The sequence below is a fragment of the Jaculus jaculus genome, chromosome 19 (genome assembly GCF_020740685.1).
Source record: "Jaculus jaculus isolate mJacJac1 chromosome 19, mJacJac1.mat.Y.cur, whole genome shotgun sequence".
Taxonomy (NCBI): domain Eukaryota; kingdom Metazoa; phylum Chordata; class Mammalia; order Rodentia; family Dipodidae; genus Jaculus; species Jaculus jaculus.
Genome location: NC_059120.1, coordinates 55,143,106 through 55,168,787, shown reverse-complemented (window position 1 = coordinate 55,168,787; position 25,682 = coordinate 55,143,106). Strand labels below are relative to the sequence as shown.

Genomic DNA, 25,682 nt, shown 5'->3' with positions numbered 1-25,682 from the left:
AAAACTTGCCAGGCTTTATTAGGTTGTAAAAGTTGCAGGTAACACATCTAAGTCTGTATGCTGCTCCATCACACGCAGTCCCCGGAGCAGATCCGGCCATCTACCCCTGCACAGCCTCACTTCTGCTCTTCCTCTTTCTTGTCCTTCTTGCCATCCTTAGTGGCCTGGGAGGCCAGAGAGCCCATGGCATTGCGAATGGCTTCATTGTTGGGATCCACACCTGGAAGGTTCTCAAGGACACTCTGAAGGAACTCTGGGTCCTGCATCACATCGTAATCCTCCTCCTCCTGAAAAAAAAAAAAAGGCAGCATGAGCTGAGGAAAGCGTGGGCGGCAGCAATGCAGCTGCTGTGCAGGAGCAGGAGCACGCTGCCACCTTAGTACACATGACGCTGGAGCACATTGGCCAAGCGAGCAAGACAATGTCCACAGATGACATGAATTCAAACATTTATCACTACGGAGATACCACCATAACGAGCATTCCTGTGGTCAGAACACCCAGGACTCCTTTCTCCAGACCCTGTTTTTCATGTACCTACAATGACGTGCTACAGAACTAACTGTGCAAAGCATTCCTTTAGTAAGGAAGGATAACACAGGGACAGTTCTCCAATTGAACCACATAGTGCCTTAGCAAGACTCTCAAACAAGAAACACACATCCATGTGTTTCCTTGACTCCTCAACATCTGAGAAGTCCTGAGGAAGGAATGACCTCATCCCTAGAAGGCTGAGCATCGGAATACAAGGTATGTCAAACCTGGTGGGGACAGGGTCACTGCTGGCTCTCACCTTGGCTGGTTCAGAGGTGTCCATGGCTGAGCTGGCATCAATGTCCGCTGATTCTGCTTGAGCAAACTCTGAGGAAGGGAGAGTACCATCTGCTTGGTTCCTGCTCCTCACCCCGGCCTCTGCCCTGCACTCCACCCACGCAGCCCCCCTTACCTGCTCCTTGTAGAGACATCTGCATGGCATAGGCAATCTGCTCTTCCTCAGTCATGCTGCTCAGATCAGGGAGCCCAGTGCGGCCATACTCCTGCTGGCTGATGGTCATCTTCAGCAGAGCATCGTCTGAGTCTGGGAAGAGAAACAAAAGAACATGGTAGAACTGGTACCCTATTCCACACAGATCTAGCCCCAGCCGTTCTCCAGGCCAGCCTCTCCACCGCAGCTCCCAGCCAGCACCCCTCGGGCCCAGGATTTTCACCTCTTTCACCTTCAGCCGCAGCCGCAGGAATCCCGGCCTCGGCCGCAGAAGCTGCCGCCGCGCGCCGCGCCTCCTCCTCCTGCCGCTGCCGCTGCTCCTCCATGGAGACCCGAAGGGCCTGGCAAAGAGCACAACAGGTTCAGCCATTCCCCAGCCTCACCCTGGCGGTGGGCTGAGAACATCAGCTGAGGGTGTGGAGAAGCTGGAAGGCAGGGAAGTGGTGTGGGGAAAGGGAAGGAGTTTGGAAAAGCTTGGGGTTTAGTCAGGAAAAATGAACAAACTGGATTCTTCCACTGGTGTCCCTAGAAACCAGACAGAATTACAGGGAAGAGGAAGTAAAAGAGGGACTTGGAAAACTAGAGAACCCTAGCGTCAATATTTGCTTACCAGGGCCAGCTCAGGGTCAGCACTGGGATCCACTCCAAATTCAAAGTCACTGGCACCAAGACCCAGCATGGCACCGCCTTCCCCAGCCAGAATGGGAGAACTGATGAGCGCGTCGGCCAAGCTCGGCCCCGGAGGAACCGTCACCAGGCGAGAGCCGGTTCCGTCCTTGCCGTTCAGCGCGCTCACGAAGGCCGTCAGCTTCTCCGTGTTCACCTCCTGGGGGGCGGCGGGCACACAGGACACTTCGTGGCTTGCGCCTCACTCTGCAGCCATGGGCAGCTGCTTGTGGGGCGGGCCCTGTTCTGGGAAAGGACTCACCAAAGCCAGTGCCCCACTGTCCCGACTCACCTCTTCCCCAAAATTGATGATATCAACATTCACTTTTTCTTTCTTCAGGCGTTTGGCAAGTTTTACCAGCTGAGAAAGAAGGTAGAACCATCAAAGTCTCCTACACTGTGAGAGGAATGGACTAGCCGGGTAAAAGTACACAGCAGTCTGGCGTCCCCCAACACAAACAGTGAAAGGGCATGTCTACCTCTCCCCCACGTCAGGAGCCCACTGCCTCTGGCGGGCCTCCTCACGGCGCACTTACGTCCTTCTCGTTGTCCTCCACGGGGCTGCCCACAAAGGCGACGATGCGCATCTTGTGATTCTTGCCCTGCCGGTGCTTCAGAGCCAGCTTGGGAAGGAGGATCCCCCGTCAACACAGGAGCCACCGTACTCTGCCCTTACACTGCCAAATACCCCAAGCCTACCACTATGCCCACATAATGTATAAGCCCTCCCTTCTTGCCATGCCTCACCCCCGCTGGTGTTCATTTTTGTATGTAAATGAAAATGCTAGAATTCAGCCAGGCATGGTGGCGCACGCCTTTAATCCCAGCACTCGGGAGGCAGGGGTAGGAGGATCGCCATGAGTTCAAGGCCACCCTGAGACTACATAGTGAGTTCCAGGTCAGGGTGGGCTAGAGCAAGACCCTACCTCCAAGGAAAAAAAAAGGGGGGGGGTTAGTTCTCAATGATCCAGACTTCATCACACCCTGTCCTCTAGGCCAAGTCAGTTTCCTCTAGGTCCCCTCCCTCCTCTAGCTCGGGCTCACGCTCCAGAGAGAAATGAATGACCACTAATCCTGGGCAGAAGGAACCACCAAAGGAAGCCAGTAGGACTCACATGGGCCACGCGGATGCCAGTGCAGAAGGTGATCTTGCCCTTGGGTTGGACCGTGTGGAGCTTGGAGAGGATGCGACCGGTGTCTGGGGTAAGTGTGGTCAGCACTTCACAGTCACTGGAGTGTGAGCAAAGCATTTCAGTGAGTCCAGGTCAGCAGAGGTACCCCTATCATGTCTCAATCATCTTTCCCTTAAGATCCTAAAAAGAACAATGACCTCTATTTTTGTTTTTTTGTATGTGTAGTGTGTGTGGTGTGGTGTATGCACGTGTATGAGAGCAGATGCACTCGCAGGCGTGTGGAGGCAGAGAAGAATGTCAGGTGCCCTCACAGTTCCTTGACAGAGGGTCTTTCTGAACTCAGAGCAGCTGTTTTCGTCAGTGAGGCCCACAGATTCTGCAGTCTCTGCTCCTACTGGGGAAACAAATGTGTGCACCTATGCCCAGCTATGCATGGGGACCCTGGGAAATTGAGCTCAGGAGGCCACAGGCTCGTATGCTTGCAGCAAGCGCTCGCTCACTCTTGCTGAGCCATCTCCCACACCGTTTGTCTGTTTACTGAGACCGTGACACTATGTAGCCCATGTTAGCTTTGAATTTGGGGTGATCCTACTGCTTCAGCCCCTGAATGTTGAGATTACAGGTGTGCACCACCATGCACATCGACATGCAGGTTCTTGAGCCGGGTGTGGTGGCGCACGTATTTAATCCCAGCACTCGGGAGGCAGAGGTAGGAGGATCGCTTTGAGTTCAAGTTCAAGGCCACCCTGAGACTCCATAGTGAATTCCAGGTCAGCCTGGGCTACAGTGAGACCCTACCTCGAAAAACAAAACAAAACAACAACAACAACAACAAAAAGCGGAGACAGACATATATGCAGGTTCTGTCCAACCTTTAACAACTTTTTTTTTTTTTTTTTTTTTTGGATTTTCGAGGTAGGCAAATGGAGACAGAACCTTTTTTTTTTCTTTTTCTTTTGAGGTAGGATCTTACTCTAGCCCAGGCTGACCTGGAATTCACTATGGAGTCTCAGGGTGGCCTTGAACTCAAAGCAGTCCTCCTACCTCTGTCTTCCTAGAGCAGGGGTTAAAGGCGTGCACCACCACAACCAGCTTCCTTAACAATTTTTTGAGACAGGGTATCCTATAGCTCAGGCTAGCCTTGATTGAATTCCTGATCCTCCTGCCTCCATCATCCAGGTGCTGGGATGCACACCTGGCTATACCCCTTCTTCTTAATCAAACTATGAGTATTTTGTATATATCAGGTATAGCATAAAGGACTAGTTGACAGGAAACCTGCCCTCCACCTCCCAAGGCTCCTAAGTCCTCTCATCCTATCTTGCGCCAGAGGGCCCTGGGAATCCTCCAAAATAATACTTTGTATTATCTCGTTCTGCCTACTTTTAGACCCATTTTTCAACTAACACATATACGTGCCATGGGAGGTTACTCATTTAAGGATTATCAGTTCCTAAAATAGGTCACTTTTGAGGTCAACAGGGTATGGGCTCTGATCATCCCAAATCACTTCCTACCTTTTTTTTTTTTTTTTAAGGCAGGGTTTCACTGTAGCTCAGGCTGACCTGAAATTCACTATGTAGTCTCAGGGTGACCTCAAATTCATGAACTCACGGTGATCCTACCTCTGCCTCCCAATTGCTGGGATTAAAGGCAAGCACCACCACACCCGGCTTCAAAGTCACTTTCTATTAGCTTTGAAATATACTGTGGAGGGCTGAGGAGATGGCTCAAGGGATTAAAGATGCTTGCTTACAAAGCCTGCAGCCAGGATTCAATTCCCAAGCCACCCGTATGAAGCCAATGACCATTCACGTGCAGAAGCAAGAGATCCTAGCACACCTACATACACCACATCAAGTGTCAAGAGTGGGGGTGCACACCTGTGACTCAATGGAAAGCTAGTCTAGCCTAACTTGTGCACGTGTCCAATGAGAAGGCCTACTCACAAGCCCAGTGTGCATGAAATCCTAGGGTTGGTCCCAAGCACAACATCAACCAGGCGTGGTGACACACATTTGTAATCTCAGCACTTGGGAGGGGAAGGCAAGATCAGGAGTCGTTCTCAGCTATACAGCAGAATAAGAGGAGGAGGATTACTGTGAGTCCCAGGCCAGCCTGGGCTACAGTGAGACCCTATCTTGGGAAAAAAAATCAAAACGGACTGAGGCTGCGGGTCCCTGGTGGAGCAGCTGCTGAGCGCACATGAGGCCTTCAGCACAGGAAAGAAAGCAAAGGTGAGCCAGGGATGCACAGCAGCACAGGTCTGGGACACCAGTGTTTGGAGACAAAGGCAGAAAGCACCCTAAATTCAAGGCCACCCAGGGCCTTCTTAAAACCCGGCTACTGCGCCCATCTTCACTGTGCGGTGAAGTGGTGGGTAAAGCAGCCTCCTGGATCAACCAAGGCCACACCTACAGGTGCTACCACCGGCCAACCAGCACTGGCCTCCCAAGCACCACTTCCTCTGTCCCACATACTTGGCCAAGGTGATGAGGCCCACATTGTTCTCAGGGTTGCTGCGGGTCTTTGAGTGGCATACGATGTTGACGGCATCTTGTTGGGCCTGTAACCGGGTGGGTAGGAAGTCTCCATTCCGCATGTACTCACTGTTGTCCACACTGTCAGGTAAGGGACGAAGGAAAGAGAACATTGGTGGAAGATTCCCTACAGATCCAGGATCCCTTCAACATCCTGCATGAGGTGCGCTGTGGTACACAACGGCTTTGTCTTTTTGAAACATAGAATCAAGGGATACTGTTTTTATTATTTATTATGTTTAATTTTGTTTATTTTTATTTATTTGAGAGCAAAAGAGAGAGAAAGGCAGAGAGAGAGAGAGAGAATGAGTGCGCCAGGGCCTCTAGCCATTGCAAACGAACTCCGGACATGTGCACCCCCCTGTGCATCCGGCCAACGTGGGTCCTAGGGAATCGAGCCTCGAACTGTGGTCCTTAGGCGTCACAGGACCGCTAAACCATCTCTCCAGCCCAAGTGATACTGTTTTGTTTTGTTTGAGAGAGGGTCACACTGTGTAGCCTAGGCTATCCTGAACTTATTAGGCAAACAAGGCTGGCCTTGAACTCATGGCAACTAGCCAGAATCAACTTCCCAAGTACTGGGATTACAGATGTGAGCCAGCACACCATACTTGTAACAGTGGCATGTACATCTATAAGCACAACATACCTATAACCATGAGAGGCAAAGCCAGGAGAATCAGAGCTGAGATTCTCAGAAGTTAAAGACACTTGCTTGCAAAGGGTGCCAACCCAGGGTTTGATTCCCCAGGTTCCACATACAGCCAGATGCACAAGGTGGCACATACATCTGGAGTTCATTTGCAGTGGCTGCAGGCCCTGGCTCTACCATCTCTCTGCTTGCAAATAACTTTTTTATTCTTATTTATTTGAGAGAGACAGGAAGGAAGGAAGGAAAAGGGGCTTGAGGGATGGTTTAGCAGTTAAGGTTATTTGCCTGCAAAGCCCAAGGACCCAGGTTCCATTCCCCAGGACCCACCTAAGCCAGATGCACAAGGGGGCACATGTGTCTAGAGTTCATTTGCAGTGGCTGAAGGCCCTGGTGTGCCCACTCTCTCTTTCTCTGTCAAACAAATAAAAATAAATAAAACATTTTTTTTAAAAGAAAGACAGGAAGAGGCAGATAGAAACAGAATGGGTAAGCTAGAGCCACCAGCCACTGCAAACAAATTCCAGACACATGCATTACCTTGTGCATCTGGCTTAGGTGGGTCCTGGAGAATCGAACCTGGGTACTTAGGCTTTGCAGGCAAGCACCTTAACTGCTAAGCCATCTCTCCAGTCCAAATTTTTGTTTTTTACTCATATTTATTTATTTGAGAGAGACAAAGGAAGAGGCTACCTGCATATAAATCTGTGTGGCGTTTTCACTTCAGCAGCTGTGTAAGCCATCTACGCAGCCCGCCAGCAGCATGTACACTCCCTCCCACTCCCTAACTTTTTTCTTGAGAGCTCCCCAAGCACCACGGCACTGCAGTGCTCAAGTTTACAGAGGGTGATCAAGTGCATTTAACATATTCATGCTATGAGACAAGTAGATGTTACTCTAATTCCCAACTTGCAGAAAAAGAAAATCAAGGACTTATTGGTATTCTCTCCAGCACCTACAACTGATAAACATCAGAAAACCCAGGTTCTTAATCTTTTTTTAAAAAAAAAATTAGTTTAACTTCTTTGAGAGACAGAAAGAGGCAGAGAGCTGGGTGTGGTGGCACACATCTTTAATTCCAGCACTCAGGAGGTAGATGTAGGAGGATCGCCGTGAGTTCGAGACCACCCTGAGACTACATAGTTAATTCCAGGTCAGATAAAAAAAAAAAAAAAAAAAAAAGAGGCAGAGAGATTCAAGGCTACTCTAATACCCTGAGACTACTTCCAGGTCAACCTGGGCTACAGTGAGACCCTACCTCGAAAAACCAAAAAGAGGCAGAGAGAGAAAGAGAGAGAGATTTGAGCACATCTGGGCCTCCAGCCACTGTAAACAAACTACAGATGCATGTGCCACCTTGTACATCTGGCTTACATGGGTCCAGGGAAATTGTCCTTTGGCTTTGCAGGCAAACACCTTAACTACTAAGCCATCTCCCCAGCCAAAAACACAGGTTTTTGACTTCTAAATATGTCCTCTTTCTAATCTACTAAACTCTCCGAGAAGTGGCCATCCAGGATCTCTCGCTGAGAATCTACTGGCAATTACTGGTTGCTGGGAAGAAGAGACATTTTCTTAAGTATAACCACTTATTATAAATTGCCCATGTTCTGCAAATAATTCCCAAACATTATCAGCCAGGTGTGGTGACACACATCTTTAATACCAGCATTTGGGAGGCAGAGGTAGGAGGATCACCATGAGTTCCTGAGTTGGAGGCACTCTGAAACTACAGGGCAAATTCCAGGTCAGCCTGGGCTAGAATGTGACCCTACCTCAAAAAACCGAAAAAAAAAAAAAAAAAAAATCCCCCAACCACGTTCAAGCAAGTAACCTTCATTAATTATGAGAGAGGAGAGAAGAAAGAATGGTTGCTCCAGGGTCTAGAAGCCACTGCAAACAGACTCTAAACATATGCACCACCATGTGCTCTTAGTAGAACAAGGGAAAGGAGAGAGGGTACTTAAAAGTATAACCCAATGGGGACAGGTGTGCTGGTGCACCCCTTTAATCCCAGCAGAGAGAGTTAGGAGGGTCACTGTGAATTCAAGACCAGCCTGAGACTACACAGTGAATTCCAGGTGAGCATGGGCTGGAGTGAGACCCTGCCTCACAATAAACAAACAAACAAAATCATGTATTGTTTGTCTGAAATTCAAATTTAACCAGGCATACCAGTTCATTTATTTGCTTGTGTATATATAGGTGTGCCAGGACCTTTTGCTGTTGCAAGTGAACACCAGATGCTTGTGCCATGTTTCTGTGTCTGGTTTACGTGGATGGCTTACTGAGCCCAGGCCAGCAGGCTTAGTAAGTGTCTTTAACTACCTAGCCAGCTTCCTGCCCTGCCCTGTGTGTGTGTGTGTGTGTGTGTGTGTGTGTGTGTGTGTGTGTGTTTGGGGGCATGCACAAAGTGCATACATGTGCGCAGATGCAGATGCATGTGTCCTGTGTGGAGGCCAACGCACATCGGGACTCCTCCGTCACTCTTCCGCTTGTCTCATTTACATGGAGTCTCTCACTGAACCTGGAGCTGCTGGGTTTTGGTCTGAATGGCTGATGGGCGACTCTGGGAGACTTTCCTGTCTCGGCCCTCTCCCTGCCCCCCAGGACTGGGGTTACAGGAATACATGACCATGCTTGGGTTTTTTTTTAAATTCTTTTCTATTCCTGGTTTTTGTTTGTTTGTTTTTATTGAGGCAAGCCCAACACACTGGCCTTTTTTTTTTTAATGCAAGAAAGTGAAAGGGAGAGCAAGACGCAGCATGCCAGGGCCTTCAGCCATTGTAACCAAATTCTGGACACTTGCGCCACCTTGTGCACATATGCAACCTTGTGCACTTGCATCACCTTGTGCTGCTGGCTTACATGGGATCTGAAGAATGGAACTTGGGTCCTTAGGCTTCGGGGGCAAATGCCTTAATGGCTAAGCCTTGTCTCCAGCTCCTTTTTCTATTTTTAAAGGGCATGCCAGGACCTATGCCCCACTGCAAACAAACTCCATATGCATTCGCTATTTTGTGTATCTGGCTTTATGTGGGTACTGGAGAATCAAACCAGAGTCCTTGGGTTTTGCAGGCAAGTGCCTTAACTGCTGAGCCATCTCTCCAGCCCTTGTGCTTGGCTTTTTACGTGGGAGATGAGGTCCTCCTACTGCAGTAAGAGCTCTTACCCACTGAGCCGTGCGCCCAGCTCCTTTTGTTTCATTTTGTCACAGGTTCTCAAACTAGTGGCAATCCTCCTGCCTCATCTTCCAAGGGCTGGGATTATAAACATGATTTATCAAATCAAGTGCAGCAGCATACTACATGTAATTTTTAAAAATACTTTATTTTTATTTATTTGATAGGGAGAGCGAGCGAGCGAGAGAGAATGGGCGCAATAGGATCTCCAGCCAGTGCAAACTAACTCCAGATGGTGTGCTTCCTGTGCACCTGGCTAACGTGGATCCTGGGGAATCAAACCTGGATCCTTTGGCTTTGCAGTCAAATGCCTTAACCGCTAAACCATCTCTCCAGCCCCTACATATACTTTTTCTGTCAGTGTTGTCCAGCCCCAAAAAAGGGTCAGGCCTAGATTATGTCAGGTTTATAATCCCAGATAACTGGGAGGCTGAAGCAAAGGACTACAAGTTCAAGGGCAGCCTGTGCATCTTGGCAAAAATGCTCTTCAAAATAAAAGTTACTAGGTGAGCCTGGGATAGAGTGTGAGAGACAAAGTTTCCGAAAGGAAGGAAGGAAGGAAGGAAGGAAGGAAGGAAAGAAGAAAAAGAAAGAAGGCAAGAGAAACAAAGAAGCTTAGGATGTAATGACAAAGCACTTGCCCAGCGTTCACAAGGTCCTGGGTTCGAGTCACAGCATCTCCAAAGTAAATAAATAAATAACAAGATAAAACACAACCTTCCTGAAACCCTGCAGAACCTTACGTCCTCCGTTTCTAATCCGACTGGTGGTGAACCCTCAGCACCCGTACGAAAGTCAATGGGAGCCCGTGTGTGGGACAGGAGGCGCCTTGTCCAGCGGTGACACTTGGCCTCCGCCACCGGGGAACTCGGGGGCGAGCCACTAAAAATCGCTGTAAGCACGACGAAGGCCAAGGGAAATCCGAGAGCAGCGTCGGGGGGAGGGGGGGGTCCCACGAGAAGCAGGCGCAGAGGCTCCGGGGCCTGGCGCCGGCCGGCCGGGATGGATGACTCAGGGATCAGCCCGGCTCGATGGCCGGCCCGCGCCCAGGCCGCCGCCCGCGCCCCCGGCGCTGCAGGCCTCCGCTCCACGCGCACACGGCCCCGGCCCCGGGCCCCGTCCACCCTCGGGGCCCCAGATAGCAGCGGCTCACCAGACCATAGTGCTCTCCAACACCATCTTGCCACCTTCCTTGCAGGGGAGCGTCCGACCGCTGAACAACAGGTCCTCCGAATGGCCCGGCGCGCCTGGCCAATCACAGATGACGGTGCTGACACGCTAGGCCGGCCTCCCGGACGCCGCGCGCGCATAGCCTTCTGGGAATTGTAGGCGCGGCGTAGGGGATTCGGTGGGCGGAGAGGCGGTGGGGGAGAGAGAGTGGGAGACACATGGACGCACGCAGAAATAAGGCCGCGCCTCGGTTCTGGCCCCGATGGTCGAATCCCAGTATTTTATTTGTTTTGTTTTGTTTTCTTTTTCCACATAGGGTCTCCCTCTAGCCCAGGCCGACATGGATTTCACTTCCAGGTAGGAAAATCACCGTGGGTTTATGTCAGCCTGGGCTACAGAGTGAGTTCCAGATCAACCTAAACTATAGTGACAGCCTGACTCAAAAAAAAAAAAAAAAAAAAAAAGCCAGGGATGATAGTGCACCCCTTTAATTCCAGCACTCGGAAGGCAGAGGTAGGAGGATCAAATGGGTTCGAGGACAGTCTGAAACTACATAGTGAATTCCAGGTCAGCCTGGGCTACAGTGAGACACTGCCTTGGAAAAAAAAAAAATCAAATCATAAGCCAGAGCTGGAGAGATGGTTTAGCCATTAAGTGCTTGCCTGCAAAAGACCCATGTTGGACTCTTCAGATCCCACCTAAGCCAGATGCCCAAAGGTGAGACAAGCACAAGGTCGCATCTGCCCACTAGGTGGCGCAAATTTCAGTGGCTGAGGCCCTGGCGCACCAATTCTCTCTCTATCTCAGTCTCTTTAAAACATACATATATAATGAGCTAGGTATGGTGCTTCACACCTTTAATTCCAGCACTGGGGAGGCAGAGGTAGGAGGATCTCCATGAGTTCGAGGCCAGCCTGAGACTACATACTGAATTCCAAGTCAGCCTAGACTAGAGTGAGACCCTACCTTGAAAAACAAAAACAAAAACAGGGCTGGAGAGATGGCTTAGACTAAGGTCCTTGCCTGCAAAGCCAAAAGACCCAGGTTCAATTCTCCAGAAACCATGTTAGACAGATGCACGAGATGGTGCATGCATCTGAAGTTCATTTACAGTGAATGAAGGCGCTGGTGTGTGCTGTCTGTCTCTCTCTGCTTGCAAATAAGTAATAAAAATGAATAAATAAATCAGTGGGCACTTGGGATGCAGATGTATGAGGATCACCATGAGTTCAAGGCCACCTTGACACTACATGTGAATTCCAGGTCAGCCTGGGCTAGAGCGACATCCTACCTCAAAACAAATCAAACAAACAAAAACGGCTGGAGATGACTTAGCAGTTAAGGTGTTTGCCTCCAGAGCCAAAGGACCCCAGTTCAATTCTCTAGGACCCATGTAAGCAAGATACACAAGGCAGTGCACATGTTGGGAGTTCATTTGCAGTGGTCAGAGTCCCTGGCACACCCATTTTTTCTCTCTTTCACAAATAAATAAAAATAAAATATTTTAAAAAAAATAGTGGTACACACTTGTAAACCCAACTCACTCAAGACTGAGGCTGTAGGACTATTGCAGATTCAAAGTCATCAGGACAATTAGTGAGCCTCTATCTCTGAAAGAAGACACTGAGGATGTAGCTGAATGATAGGTAGTATGCTTAATACATCCAAGACTCTGAATGCAATTCCCTGTTCCAAAAGAAATTCAGAGCTGGGCATGGTGGCTTACGCCTTTAATCCCAGCACTTGGGAGGCAGAGATAGGAGGATTGCTGTGAGTTTGAGGCCACCCTGAGACTCCATAGTGAATTCCAGGTCAGCCTGGGCTAGAGTGAGACCCTACCTCAAAAAAACAAAACAAAAACAAAAACAAAAAAATCCAAAGGAAATTCAGGCTAGAGACATTCCCTAGGATTCATGTAAGCCAAATGCACAAGGTACTGCATGCATCTGGAGTACCTTTGCAGTAGCTGGAGGCCCTGTTGTACCCATTCTCTATTTGCCTCTTTCTCCTTCTCTCTCTCTAATAAATAAATAAAAATTTTAAAAATCAAAAATGGCTTGAACCAGCCAGGTGTGGTGGCGCACGCCTTTAATCCCAGCACTTGGGAGGCAGAGGTAGGAGGATCACCATGAGTTTGAGGTTTCTAATACAGAATGAATTCCAGGTCAGCCTGGGCTAGAGTGAGACCCTACCTAGAAAAAAAAAAAAGTTTAAAAAAAATGGCTTGAAGGGGCTGGAGAGATGGTTTAACTGTTAAGCTCTTGCTTGTGAAGCCTAAGGACCCCTGTTCGAGGCTTGATTCCCCAGTACCCATGTTAGCCAGATACACAAGGGGGCGCACGTATCTGGAGTTCATTTGCAGTGGCTGGAGGCCCTGGCATGCCCATTCTCTCTCTCTCTCTCTCTCTCTCTCTCTCTCTCTCTCTCTCTCTCTCTCCCCCTCTTTCTGTCTCTGTTGCTCTCAAATAAATGAATAAAAATAAACAAAAAAAATTAAAAAATGGTTTGAGGAACACTGTTCACCTTTTTATTGGCTTTTGCAAAGTAGGATTTCACCATAACCCAAGCTGACCTGGACCTCATGCCAGGCTTCTCAGCCCTTATTTTATTTTATTTTTGTTTCTTTTTATTTATTTGAGAGTGACAGAAAGAGGGAGAAAGAGGGAGAAAGAGGCAGAGAGACAGAGAGAGAGAGAGAGAGAATGGGCGCTCCAGGGCCCCCAGCCACTGCAAACAAACTCCAGACGCGTGTGCCCCTTGTGCATCTGGCTAATGTGGGTCCTGGGGAATCAAGTCTTGAACCTGGGTCCTTAGGCTTCACAGGCAAGTGCTTAACCACTAAGCCATCTTTCCAGCCTTTTATTTTTATTTTTTTTAATTTTATATATTTTTTATTTTCAACTTTTTATTAACAACTTCCATTAGCATTAATATAAGGGTATGAACATTAAGAGAAGAGCTTACAGGGCAGTGTGATCAGCACAGTATATACATTTAGCCAGACAGCAGCAGATGTTACATCCCTAGGGCTCATGAATACCCCTGCTTTATGTTTTCAGTATCAGGGATGTATTCCCTCCCATGGAGTGGGCCACCAGTCCAATTAGAGGGCAGTTGGTTTCCACAATGACAAATGTGCCACTATTGCACCCGTTGGCTCATTTGGCATGGCTGGCCAAATATAAGGTTTGCAGTGTCCACTGTTGAGTATCTTCACTGGTGATTTCTCTCTCTCCCATTGAACTGCATGCAGAATGGCTTCTTCCAGCTTTTTGTCAGCTGGTCTATATGGAGGAGGCTATCAGCTCAGTTCCAGCAGGATTTCTCAGCCCTTTATTTTTATTTTTATTTGAGAGAGAGAGAAAGAGAGAGAGGTAGGGAGGGAAGGAGAGAGAGAGTGAGCACAAGAGCGAGCCGGGTGTGGTGGCACACACCTTTAATCCCAGCACTCAGGAGGCAGAGATAGGAGGATCCCCATGAGTTCAAGACCACCCTGAGACTACATAGTGAAATCCAGGTCAGCCCAGACTAGAGGAGTGAGACCCTGCCTCAGGAAAGAAAGGAAAGGGGAAAAAAAAAAAGGAAAAGGAAAAGAAGAAAAGGAGGGAGGGAGGGACGGAGGGAAGAAAGGAGGAAGAAAGAAAAGAGGCCGGGCGTGGTGGCGCAAGCCTTTAATCCCAGTACTTTGGAGGCAGAGGTAGAAGGATCGCCGTGAGTTCAAGGCCACCCTAAAACTACATAGTGACTCCCAGAACAGCCTGAGCTACCTCAAAAGAAAAAAAAAAAAAGAGAGAGAGAGAGAGAGAGAGAGACCTTCTTTGCCAAGAGTCGCGGAGGTTTCCTGCTTCAACAGTGCTTGAACGGAACCTGGCGCTCGAACCCGCACCGCAGCCAGCGGCTCACAGCCAGAGCCCTTCGCCACCGCCTCGCAGCGCCCTCGGATCACCCCCAGGCCGCCGCCGCAGCGGCTCCAGCACCTCTCCTCCAGCCGCCGCCGTGACCCGCCAGGACCCAGTCGCAGGTGCGCCAGAACTACCAGCAGGCCTCGGAGGAGGTTGCCATCACCCGCCAGATCAACCTGGAGCTGTACCTCTCCCATGACTACCTGTCCACGTCTTACTACTTTGTTCATTTTTTAAAAATTTATTTATTTGAGAGTGACAGATAGAGAAAGAGGCAGATATATATAGAGAGAATGGGCGCACCAGGGCCTCCGGCCACTGCAAAGGAACTCCAGATGCTTGCACCCTCTTGTGCATCTGGCTTACGTGGGTCCTGGGGAATCAAGCCTCAAACTGGGGTCCTTAGGTTTCACAGGCAAGCGCTTAACCGCTAAGCTGTATCTACAGCCCAATGTCTTACTACTTTGACTGTGATGATGTGACTTTGAAGAACTTTGCCAAATGCTTTCTTCACCAGTCTCATGAGGAAAGCGAGCACGCTGAGAAGCTGATGAAGCTACAGAACCAGCAAGGCGGCTTCCTATAGGACATCAATAAACCAGATTGTCGGGCTTAGCAGTTAAGCACTTGCCTGTGAAGCCTAAGGACCCTGGTTCGAGGCTCGATTCTCCAGGACCTACATTAGCCAGATGCACAAGGGGGCCCACGTGTCTGCTATCTGCCTCTCTCTGTCACTCTCAAATATGTAAAAATAAACAAAAAAAAATTAAAAAAAAAGAAACCAGACCGTGATGACTGATAAAGCGGGTTGAAAGTGTGCATTACACTTGGAATAAAGTGTGAATCAGTCACTACTGGAACTTCATAAACTGGCCACTGAGAAAAATGTCCCCCACTTGTGTGACTTCATTGAGATTTATGAGCAGGTGAAATCCATCAAAGAACTGGGTGATCATGTAACCAACTCGCGCAAGATGGGAGCCTCTGAATCTGGCATGGTGGAACATCTCTTTGACAAGCACACCCTGGGTTAAACTGACTTCTCCAAAGCCATGGAGTGACCTCCCCGGTCACCAAGGCAGTGCATGCATATTGGGGCTACCTTTACCTTTTCTAAAAGTTGTACCAAAACATCTGCTTAAGGTCTTTAATTTGTACCATTCCTTCAAGTAAAGAAATTTGATACCCAGAAAGAAAAAGGAAAGAAGGAAGAGAGATAGAAAGGGAGGGAAGGAGGGAGAAGGAAATTTCCAGGTGGGTGATCTTTGGTTTTCATTTCCGTTTTAGTTAGGTTTTACACCGGTTTGTTTCATTTGAATGGAGTACACAGCTCTAAACACTACCTGGCATTCACCACTAGAGGGCACCTTGACCAGAAGTTACCTACCAGTCCAGACTTGTACACTGGAAAGTGTCAGGAAGATCATTTATGCCTGAAACACTTTCAGATCTAATTCCTACTAAGGAAAAATGATGTTCTACAAATTTATGAAATAAAAATGCTTTCCTAAGCCGGGTGTGGTGGCACACGCCTTTAATCTCAGTACTTGGGAGGCAGAGGTAGGAGGATCGCCGTGAGTTTGAGGCCACCCTGAGACTCCATAGTGCATTCCAGATCAGCCTGGGCCAGAGTGAGACCCTACCTCGAAAAAAGAACAAAGAAAATGTGTTTCTTCGTATATAGCCTAAATGAGGGCTGACCCTCTGGAGTAAAATCAAAATAACTGATAAACTGCCTGGGTGTGGTGGCTCATGCCTTTAATCCTAGCACTCAGGAGGAAGAGGTAGGAGGATCGCTGTGAGTTCGAGGCCAGCCTGAGAAGACATACTTGAATTCCAGACTAGATTGAAACCCTACTTAAAAAAAAAAAAAAGAAAAAGAAAACCTGGTAAACTCGACATGGTTGTAGTCACAGCACTTAATAGATGAAGTCACCAGTATTAGGAATTCAAGGTCATCCTCAGCTTGTGTGGTGGCGCACACCTGTAATGCCAGCACTTGCGAGGCAGAGTTAGGAGGATCACAGTGAGTTCAAGGCCCCCCTGAGACGACATAGTGAATTCCAGGTCAGCTTGGGCTAGACTGAGACCCTACCTCAAAAAAACCATAAATAAATAAATGAAAAATGGGCTGAGGGGCTGGAGAGATGGCATAGCGGTTAAGCGCTTGCCTGTGAAGCCTATGGACCCTGGTTCGCTCGCGTCTGGAGTTCGTTTGCAGTGGCTGGAAGCCCTGGCGCGCCCATTCTCTCTCTCACTCTCTATCTGCCTCTGTCACTCTCAAATAATCAAATAAATAAATAAATAAATAATAAAAGGGCTGAGGAAGTGGTTCAGTGGTTAAAGGTCTTAGCTTACAAACCTGCCAGCCCAAGTTCAATTTCCCACCATTCATACCAGATGCAAAGTGACGCATGTGTCTGTGATCCCACCACACCTATGAAACAGGCCAGCTAGTCAGGCAGTGTGTGGACAACAGCAAGAGATCCTACCTCAAAGAAGGGTGGGCAGGGGGACAGACACCTCCTGAAGTTATCCTTTGACCTCCACTCATGATTGTGAGCACACATGTAAAAAAAAGCAAACAGGGCTGGAGAGATGGCTTAGCGGTTAAGCGCTTGCCTGTGAAGCCTAAGGACCCCGGTTCGAGGCTCGGTTCCCCAGGTCCCACGTTAGCCAGATGCACAAGGGGGCGCACGCGTCTGGAGTTCGTTTGCAGAGGCTGGAAGCCCTGGCGCACCCATTCTCTCTCTCTCCCTCTGTCTTTCTCTCTCTGTGTCTGTCGCTCTCCAATAAATAAAAATAAAAATAAAGATAATTAAAAAAAACCCCAGAGAATCTCCATTTCTTTCTTTCTTTTTCAAGGGAGGGTTTCACTCTAGCTCAGGTGTTTTGGAATTCACTATGTAGTCTCACAGTGGCCTCAAACTTTCAAGACATCCTCCTACCTCTGCCTCCCAAGTGCTGGGATTAAGGGCATGTGCCACAATGCCCACCTTTTTTCTTTCTTTTTCATTAATCTCTAATTTTTAAAAAATATTTTATTTATTTTAGAGAGAGTATGGACACACCAGGACCTCCAGCCATTTCAAATAAACTCCAGATGCATGTACCACCTTGTGCACTGTGCACACTTTCCTATTACGATGGTCTTGTGTAGGTAGTGTCAGGCACTGTGAGGTCATAGATATTCAGGCCATTTTGTGCCCGGAGGAGCAAGTTGTAGAGTCCTACCCTTCCTTTGGCTCTTACAATCTTTCCGCCACCTCTTATGCAATGGACTCTGAGCCTTGGAAGGTGTGATAAGAGATATTGCAGTGCTGAGCACTCCTCTGTCACTTCTCAGCACCATGGTGCCTTCTGAGTCATCCCAAGGTCACTGCCATCTGAAAAGAGAAGCTTCTCTAACTAAGTGAGAGTAGCATTAATATATGGGTATGAACATTAAGAGAAGTGCTTACTGGGTAGTTTGATAAGCATAGTATATACATTTAGCCAGACAGCAGCAGATGTTACACCCCTAGGGTTCATGACTACCCCTGTTGTGGGTTTTCAGTGTCAGGAATGTATTCCCTCCCATGGAGCAGACATCTTGTCAAATGAGAGGATGTTGCAGTCCAGTTCACATTGCTGGTAGAAATCACCCAACCAAGAGTAGCTTCTGGGAAAAAGAGGTTTATTTTGGCTTGCAGGCTCGAGGGGAAGCTTCACGATGGCAGGGGAAAACAAAGGCATGAGCAGAAGGTGGACATCACCCCCTGGCCAACATAAGCTGGACCACAGCAACAGGAGGGTGTGCCAAACACTGGCATGGGGAAACTGGCTATAAAGCCCTTAAGCCCGCCCCCAACAATATACTCCCTCCAGGAGGCATTAATTCCCAAATATCCATCAGCTGGGGAGCTAGCATTCACAACACCTAGGTTTATGGGGGACACCTGAATCAAACCACCACAGAGGACAATTGGTTTCCCCTATAACAGACGTGCCACTAGCGCACCCGTTGGATCATTTGGCCTGGCTGGCCAAATGTAAGGCTTGAAGTGTCCAGTGTTCTTTGCCTCCACCGATGACTTCTCTTTCTCTCATGAAGCGACATGCAGCATCATTTTTTGCAGTTTTCTGTCAGCTGGTCCACAGGGAGGAGGTTTTCCACTCAGCTCCAGCAGGATTCCTCAGTGATCTGGCAGCCCAAGCATGTGGAGCCTTCAGCAATACCTACAGTTCTTCAGTTACCACATGCTAGGAAAGTGTTCTACCCCTACCATCAAGTTATATCTTTGGGAGACAGAGGTAGGAGTTTGAGGCCACCCTGAAACTACATAGTTAATTCCAGGACAGCCTGGACCAGAGTGAGACCCTACCTCAAGAAACAAAAAAAAAAAAAAAAAAAAACCAGGGCTGGGGAGATGACTTAAGGCACTTGCCTGCAAAGCTAAAGGACTCAAGGACTCAAGTTCTATTCCCCTGGACCCACATAAGCCAACCGTGCAAAGTGGCACATGCATCTGGAGTTCGTTTGCAGTAGTTGAAGGCCCTGGTGCACCCATTCTCTCTTAATCTCTTCTCTCAAATAAATAAATAATACTTAAAAAAAAAAAAAGCTAGCTAGTTCATGAGTTTCAGGATTCTGTTGCTGCCTCCCATCACACTATAGTGCTGGGATTACAGAAGCACAGTGCATATCTGGCTTTATTGTGTCTTCTGAGGATCCAAACTCAGGTAGTCATTCTTGTACAGGAAGCACTTTTACCCATTGAGCCATCTTCCCAATGCTAGCTATGCCTTTGACCTCTACCATCCTCAGGCATTGCTGACTAGACATCACATAAATATTTGTCAAAATAATCTAGCCAGATGTGCTTAATCCCAGCACTTGGGAGGCAGAGGTAGGAGGATGGCTTTGACTGAGAGGCAAGCCTGAGACTACAGTGACGGCTACCTTGAAAATAATACAAAACAAAAAATAAACTTACAGCCAGGCGTGGTGGTGCCCAGCACTCGGGAGGCAGAGGTAGGAGGATCACCATGAGTTCAAGCCCACCCTGAGACTACATAATTAATTCCAGGTCAGTTTGGGCTAGTGATAACCTACCTCAAAAAAAAAAAAAAAAAAAAAAAAGTCAGTCAGTCTTATTGGGAGGCTTTGATTTCTCAGCACCCATGTAAAATAGCTGGGTGTGGCCACATACACCTATAACCCGTCTCACAGGGAGCTGACTAGAGAACTGCTGGGGCTTGCTGGTCAGCCAGTCTGACCGAAGACTAGCAGCACCAGGTTCATGAGAGATTTCACCTCTGGGAAACATGTGGATGAAGAAAGAGGAAGACAGCCAAAGTTCTCCTGCCCTGCTTATGCCTGCACAGTGCACACACATCTGCACAGGCGCGTACGCACAAGCCCATGTCAAAGGCAGGCACTGTGGTAGACACTGGTAATCCCAGGGCATCTATCATGAGAAGGGGTAGAGAGGAGAGTCACCCAGAAGCTCATGAGGTAGTTGTTCTGGAAGGCAGGCAGTGGTGAGACTCTGCCCCAAAGGACACCAGAAGCTGTCCTCTGATCGCCAAACCATTGCTGTAGCATGCATACACCTACACTCACACACATGAACATGTACACACATACATAATAATCCTTTTTCTGGTTTTCCAAGGTAGGGTCTCACGTTAGCCCAGGCTGACCTGGAATTCACTATGTAGTTTCAGGGTGGCCTTGAACTCACAGTGATCCTTTTACCTCTGCCTCACAAATGCTGGGATTAAAGGTATGCGCCACCACACGCTGCTATTTATTTGAGAGAATGTACACACCAGGGACTCCAGCCACTGTAAATGAACTCCAGATGCATACACCACCTTGTGCATCTGGCTTACATGGGTCCTGGAGAGTCAAACCTGGGTTCTTAGGCTTTGCGGGCAAACACCTTAGCTATTAACCCATCTGTCCAGTCCTAAGTAAAATATTTTTATTCATTTATCTGCAAGCAGAGAGAGAAAGAGAAAGGAGACAACAGGTAAGAGAAAATGGATGGGCCAGGACCCCCAGCCAACACAAGGAATTCCATATGCATGCGCCACTTTGTGCATCTGGTTTTATTTAAGTGGCTGTTGGGGAACTAAATCTGGGTCATTAAGCTTCATAGGCAAGTGCCTTAACTGCTGGGCTATCTTTGCAGCCCATAAGTAAAATGTTTAAATAAGTAATAAAGGCATTAAAAAAAGCTAAATATTGGTGAAGTTTTAATGCATTGAAACCAGATATTTATTACTTTCATATTGCATCTGTCATTTCCGAACAATACAAAGTCGAGGCAAATAGTAACACTTCATAAAAATGTCAAGTCCCCATTTCCTTTCCCAAAGACCCAGCCCTCCCTCAAATATTCCCTCCCACCCTTACAGAACTCCGTCCTGCATAAAACACTTAAATACATCATAAATAGTCAGTTATGAAAAAAATAGCAAGAATCGTTTCTTTCCTTCTTGTAAAAAAAGAACATGGCAGCAAAGACAGGCAGCCAAGCACTGGCTGGAGTGTCTAATATAGACAGTTACTGGGTATGGGCTAACCTACTATCAGGGTAGAGGGGGAGAGGAGGATAGAGTGATTTTAACAGCCTGCCCAAGACCCTCCCTCCACCCACACGGGCCTAAGTATAAGGATCAGATGGACAACCATGACTCAGCGACAGGCAGGAGCGCTCATGGGCTCCCATTTCAAACTTCCTTGCTTGAAGTGAAGAGACAGGGCCGGCCAGGCGGCACAGCAGTAACCTTCCTGAGGCGCGCCTTCTGCCCTCCATGAACGTAAAAATTCTCTAGCCTCATACATACGGATTGCCTGTTACACAGACAGGTGTCTCTCTCCACCTTAGTTCCAAAGAACACTGTTGGGAAATATCGGAAGAATAAAGAAGAAATCTCCTTTGGAGAATGGTCTAAATTCATTTGGTAAGTCTTTATATTTAGAAAAACAACTAGAATACATTCCAAATTGCAAAACAGTAATAGTCGTTACGGCCTGGCAGTGAGCAGTGTCCTGGCCCTAAGGCTGCCCTACTGTGTTCACAAACGTGGTAAAAGTGACCCCGAGTCCCGCTCGCCCCGTTCCCTCAGCCTGAGAGGAAGAATGCTGGCGGAGCAGAGAGTCACAGCGTTTCTGCGTCACAAACACCAGGGCTCTTCTGTGGAACTCTATGAAGAAACACTTGGGCGATTTTTTATCTGGAAGTGGCTTGCAACGGTGCTGTGTGCTGTTTGTTCTTTCCTTTTAAGGAAAAAAGAAGTTTGGGAGGAGGTTAAAGTGACCTTACTCCCCAAACAACCTTTATATAATAATTTATAGGGATCTTCTTCAAGGATCAGAGAGAAAGAACTGAGGTGAGAATATTGTACCAGCCAGTCTGTCCTGAGGAGATTAAGAGTCCAGCTCCTGGTGAAAGATAACTGAAAGGGAATAAAACTACCGAGTCCAGCAACCTCACTTCCAGCATGAAGAAAATGGGGGGCGGGGGGTTTGAGAAAATTCCGTTTTGGAAGGCCAGCCAGTTGAAAATTCACAACACCCAACTCTGTAGTGGTGGGGATGCTGCTGTCCTCAACTGTCAAAGGCACGATTGCCTGTTCAGGGAAGGGGGAGGAGAAGGTGGTGATGGAGAGCTCTGCTAGCCTCCAAATTAAACTCCTTTTTGAAGACCAAGAAGAAAACTCAGCATTCCTGGGACAAGGGCTGACATCTTGGGATCACAGAGACAGTAGACTCATGTTTCGGGTCTTCTGAAGTTTGCTGCTCACTGAAAAGGAAAAAAAAAAAAAAGTGCAATTAAACATGCAGAATGAGATAAGGAGGCAGGAATGGAATTCAAGTTTATTTTAAACTAACTTGCAAGATATTTTCTTCTATTTTTAGCTTAGTTTTAAAGTATAAAGTACCAAAACCATAAAACCTTTTATTACCTTATTTATTTATTTTTGGTTTTTCGAGGTACAGTCTCACTCTAGCCCAGGCTGACCTGGAATTCACTATGGAGTCTCAGGGTGGCCTCGAACTCACAGCGATCCTTCTACCTCCGCCTCCCAGGTGCTGGGATTAAAAGCATGTGCCACCACACCCGGCTACCATAAAACCTTTTAAAAGCAAGATTCAAGGAGCACATGGACCTTGTAACTTCCTGTTCCACACTATCAGTGATCTATCTATCCATCCATCCATCCATCCACACATCTGTATCCATCCATATCTATGTATGTATGTATGTATGTATGTATGTATGTATGTATGTATGTATGTATGTATCTATCTATCTATCTATCTATCTATCTATCTATCTATCTATCTATCTATCTAGTTTGGTTAGTTTTGTTTTGTTTTTCAAGGTACGGTCTTGCTCTAGCCCAGGCTGACCTGGAATTCACTATACAGTCTCAGGCTGGCCTTGAACTTATGGTGATCCTACTACCTCTGCAACCCAAAGGCACCACCATATTTGGCCCTTAAACTTTTCTATGCAAACACTCACCTGGGTGAACTCTGCCTCTGCAACTTCAAGCTTTTCCAAGATTGAACTAGCAGGGGGAAACAAACAAAAGGGAAGCAGCTCAGAGAATTACAAGATGAAAAAGGGAGTGGGCGGCTGGAGAGATGGCTCAGCAGTTAATGTGCTTGCCTGCAAAGCTTAATGACACGGGTTCAATTCCATAGGACCCATGTGAATCTGATGTACAAGGTGGTACATGCATCTAGGGTTCCTTTCCAGTGGCTAGAGGCCCTGACACACCCATTCTCTCTCTGTCAAACAAATAAAAAGGACTGGAGATGTGAATGCTTGCTTAGCATATAGCAAGCCCTGGTAGGATCCTCAGCAAATATGTGTGTGTCTATGTACATGTGACAGAATACATGTATTTGTGCATGTGCCATGTGGAGGTCACAGTCGACACTAGGTGTCTATCACTCCCCACCTTATTAACAGAGGCAGGGTCTCTCACACAGAGCTCACCTATTTGGATCATCTAGTCAGTCAGGTTGCCTGGGCATCCGCCTCCTGAGAGCTGGGATCACAGGTACGTGACACTATAAATAGGGGCTGGGGTTTGGAACTCAGCTCTTCCTGCCTGGAATTCACTATATAGTCTCAGGATGGCCTAAAACTCACAGCAATTCTCCTACCTCTACCTCTCCAGTGCTAGAACTAAAGGTGTGTGCCACCATGCCTGGCACTTTAATTTTTTTAAAATGTATTTGCGAGGAGCAAAAGGGGGGCGGAGGGAGGGAACACTGAGCATGCCAGGGCCACTTGCGGCTGCAAGGGAACTTCAGATGTGTGTGCCACTTGTGCATCTGACTTTACATTGGTACTGGGGAATCAAACCCATGTGGATATGCTTTGCAAACAAGTGCCTTTAACTGCTGAGTTATTTCTCCAGCCCAAATTTTCTTTCTTGTTTATTTTTAAAAATACTTTACTTATTTGGGTGTGCCAGGGGTTCTATCCACAGCAAAGGAACTCCAGATGTACGCGACACCTTGTGCATCTGGCCTATGTGGGTACTGGGGAATTGAACCTGGGTCCTTAGTTAATTGTGAAGCCATCTCTCCAGCCCCCAAACTTTCTTTTTTAAAATGTGATGCTAGGGATGAGCCTAACACTTCACAAGTACAAAAATCAAGTGTTCTACCACTATGCTATATCCCTTAACCTGCAGTAAAACTTCCAGATGAGACCACTATCTACCCAACAGCTTAACTACAACTTCTGTAGAGACCCTGAGCAAAAGACATCCAGTTAAGTCACACTGAAGACTCTTGAAGCCTTGTGTGGTGGCGCACACCTTTAATCCCAGCACTCAGGAGGCAGAGAGGTAGGAAGATCACTGTGAGTTCGAGGGCAGCCTGGGCTAGAGTGAGACTCTTGAAAAATCCAAAGAAGCTCAATGGAGTTCAGTGTGTAATTTAGTGATGGAACATTTGCCTCTAGTATGTACAAGGTCCTGGGTTCACCCAGCACAAACACATGCACAAACACACACATATGCACAAAGTTACAGTTATCAACCTATCTCACAAATATTCTCAAATGAAAAACATGATCTCTAAAGGGTCCAAGACAGCAAAATTTAGAGTCTATTAGATACAAAGCTTCTTCCACATTCTACTAGAAAGAAGCTGAGAATCGATTCTAGCTTTCATAAACAGGAAGGAGAGCCTAAAGAGTGAAACCAAGTGACACTAAGTATTTCTATGCTTTGAGAGCTAATCAAAGAAACCCAAACATTTCCTGGGCTGGGAACGCTAAGCAGTCAGGACTTTTCGTGCTTTCCTTCCTCAGTGGTGGAGATTGAAATCAAGGCCTCCCCCACATTAGGTAAATGGTTTATCCTGAGGCAAGCGAATCACCCATTTGAGGCAATATAGTGAGACCATATATTTTTTAAAAGTTATTTTTAAAACTATTTTTATTTATTTGCAAGCAAAGAGAGACAGTTGAGCGTAATATCGCCCACTAATCCCACCCCTTGGGAGGCAGAGGTAGGAAGACCACCACGAATATGAGGCCATCCTGAGACTGCATAGTCAATTCCAGGTCAGCCGGACTAGGACTAGAGGAGTGAAACCCTACCTTGAAAAACCAAAAAACAAAAAGAGACAGAGAGAGAGAGAGACAGACAGACAGACAGAATGGGTTACCAGGGCCTCTAGCTGCTGCAAATGAACTCCAGATGCATCTGGCTTTATGTGGGTACTAAGGAATTAAACTCAAGTTGTTAGGCTTTGCAGGCAAATGCCTTAAGCCATGGAACCATCTCTCCAGCCCAAGACCATATCTTTAAAAAAAGAAATATCCTAAGAATTCTCACTTTTCTTGCCAAAAGCTGGTTACTTAGGGTATTTGACTGAATACTAGAAAGTCTGCATACAGACATTTCACTCCCATTCCCAGAGGTGCAAAGATGTGGACACACATTTCTAAATAGCTACAAATGAACTCTTTAGGAAGGTGAATCTGCATAAATCTATGAAGAGAAACAGATAAAACAATGAACAGCATTGTTGACCTGAAAAGATAGATAGAGGATACAAAGAAAAAGGCCAGTGACCAACCGATTTAGCATTTGCAAAGGCTCTCCAACTACAGGTGAGAAACTGGGGCCAGGAACAGGCGAGCCCTCACTGATCTCCAAAGGTGGAGTCTGAGGCAAAACATCAGGTCGGCCAGGATGTAAGTCTGGAAAAAAGTAGAAAGAAAATTAATACATGAAAAGGAGAAGAGAATGTGGTAAGGGAAATGCAGGAAAAGGTATGCAGTAACTTAGTCAGGCGCAGTAGAGGCATATGCCTCTAATCCCGACAGCAGGAGTCTGAAGCAGGAGGATTTGGAGTTTCAGATTACTTGGGCCACACAGTGAATTCCAAGAGAATTCTACCTAGTGAAGCCATGTCTACAAGCCAACC

General features: G+C 47.4%; 2 protein-coding genes and 1 pseudogene across 5 annotated transcripts in view; 1 reads left to right on the top strand and 2 right to left on the bottom strand.

The window, feature by feature from the left end:
* On the bottom strand, window positions 1-10,399 carry Psmd4 (proteasome 26S subunit ubiquitin receptor, non-ATPase 4). 2 transcript variants are annotated; one of them, XM_045137954.1, is made up of 10 exons: window positions 10,309-10,399; window positions 5,265-5,405; window positions 2,767-2,881; window positions 2,188-2,274; window positions 1,944-2,012; window positions 1,596-1,811; window positions 1,209-1,326; window positions 947-1,078; window positions 794-861; window positions 1-287 (listed from the first exon to the last, which is right to left on the bottom strand). In XM_045137954.1, the coding sequence occupies exons 1-10, from the start codon at window positions 10,332-10,334 to the stop codon at window positions 117-119; spliced, it is 1,143 nt and encodes a 380-aa protein (XP_044993889.1). In that variant the 5' UTR covers window positions 10,335-10,399; the 3' UTR covers window positions 1-116. The 2 variants fall into 2 exon arrangements, with proteins under 2 accessions (XP_044993889.1, XP_044993890.1); XM_045137955.1 differs by having other exon boundaries at window positions 1,218-1,326.
* LOC101603086 lies at window positions 10,389-15,261 on the top strand (annotated as a pseudogene).
* Window positions 15,262-21,789: 6,528 nt separating this feature from the next.
* Pip5k1a (phosphatidylinositol-4-phosphate 5-kinase type 1 alpha) overlaps window positions 21,790-25,682 on the bottom strand; it is a 49,658-nt gene continuing 45,765 nt past the window's right edge. The window contains exons 13-15 of one of the 3 annotated variants that reach the window (XM_045137952.1): window positions 25,332-25,455; window positions 22,750-22,795; window positions 21,888-22,023 (exon numbers count right to left, since the gene is read on the bottom strand). In XM_045137952.1, coding sequence (XP_044993887.1) covers window positions 22,021-22,023; window positions 22,750-22,795; window positions 25,332-25,455 — 173 coding nt within the window. In that variant the 3' untranslated portion in view covers window positions 21,888-22,020. Of the gene's footprint in view, window positions 22,024-22,749; window positions 22,796-25,331; window positions 25,456-25,682 lie in introns of all 3 variants that reach the window. The other 2 variants (XM_045137953.1, XM_045137950.1) reach the window with 2 other exon arrangements.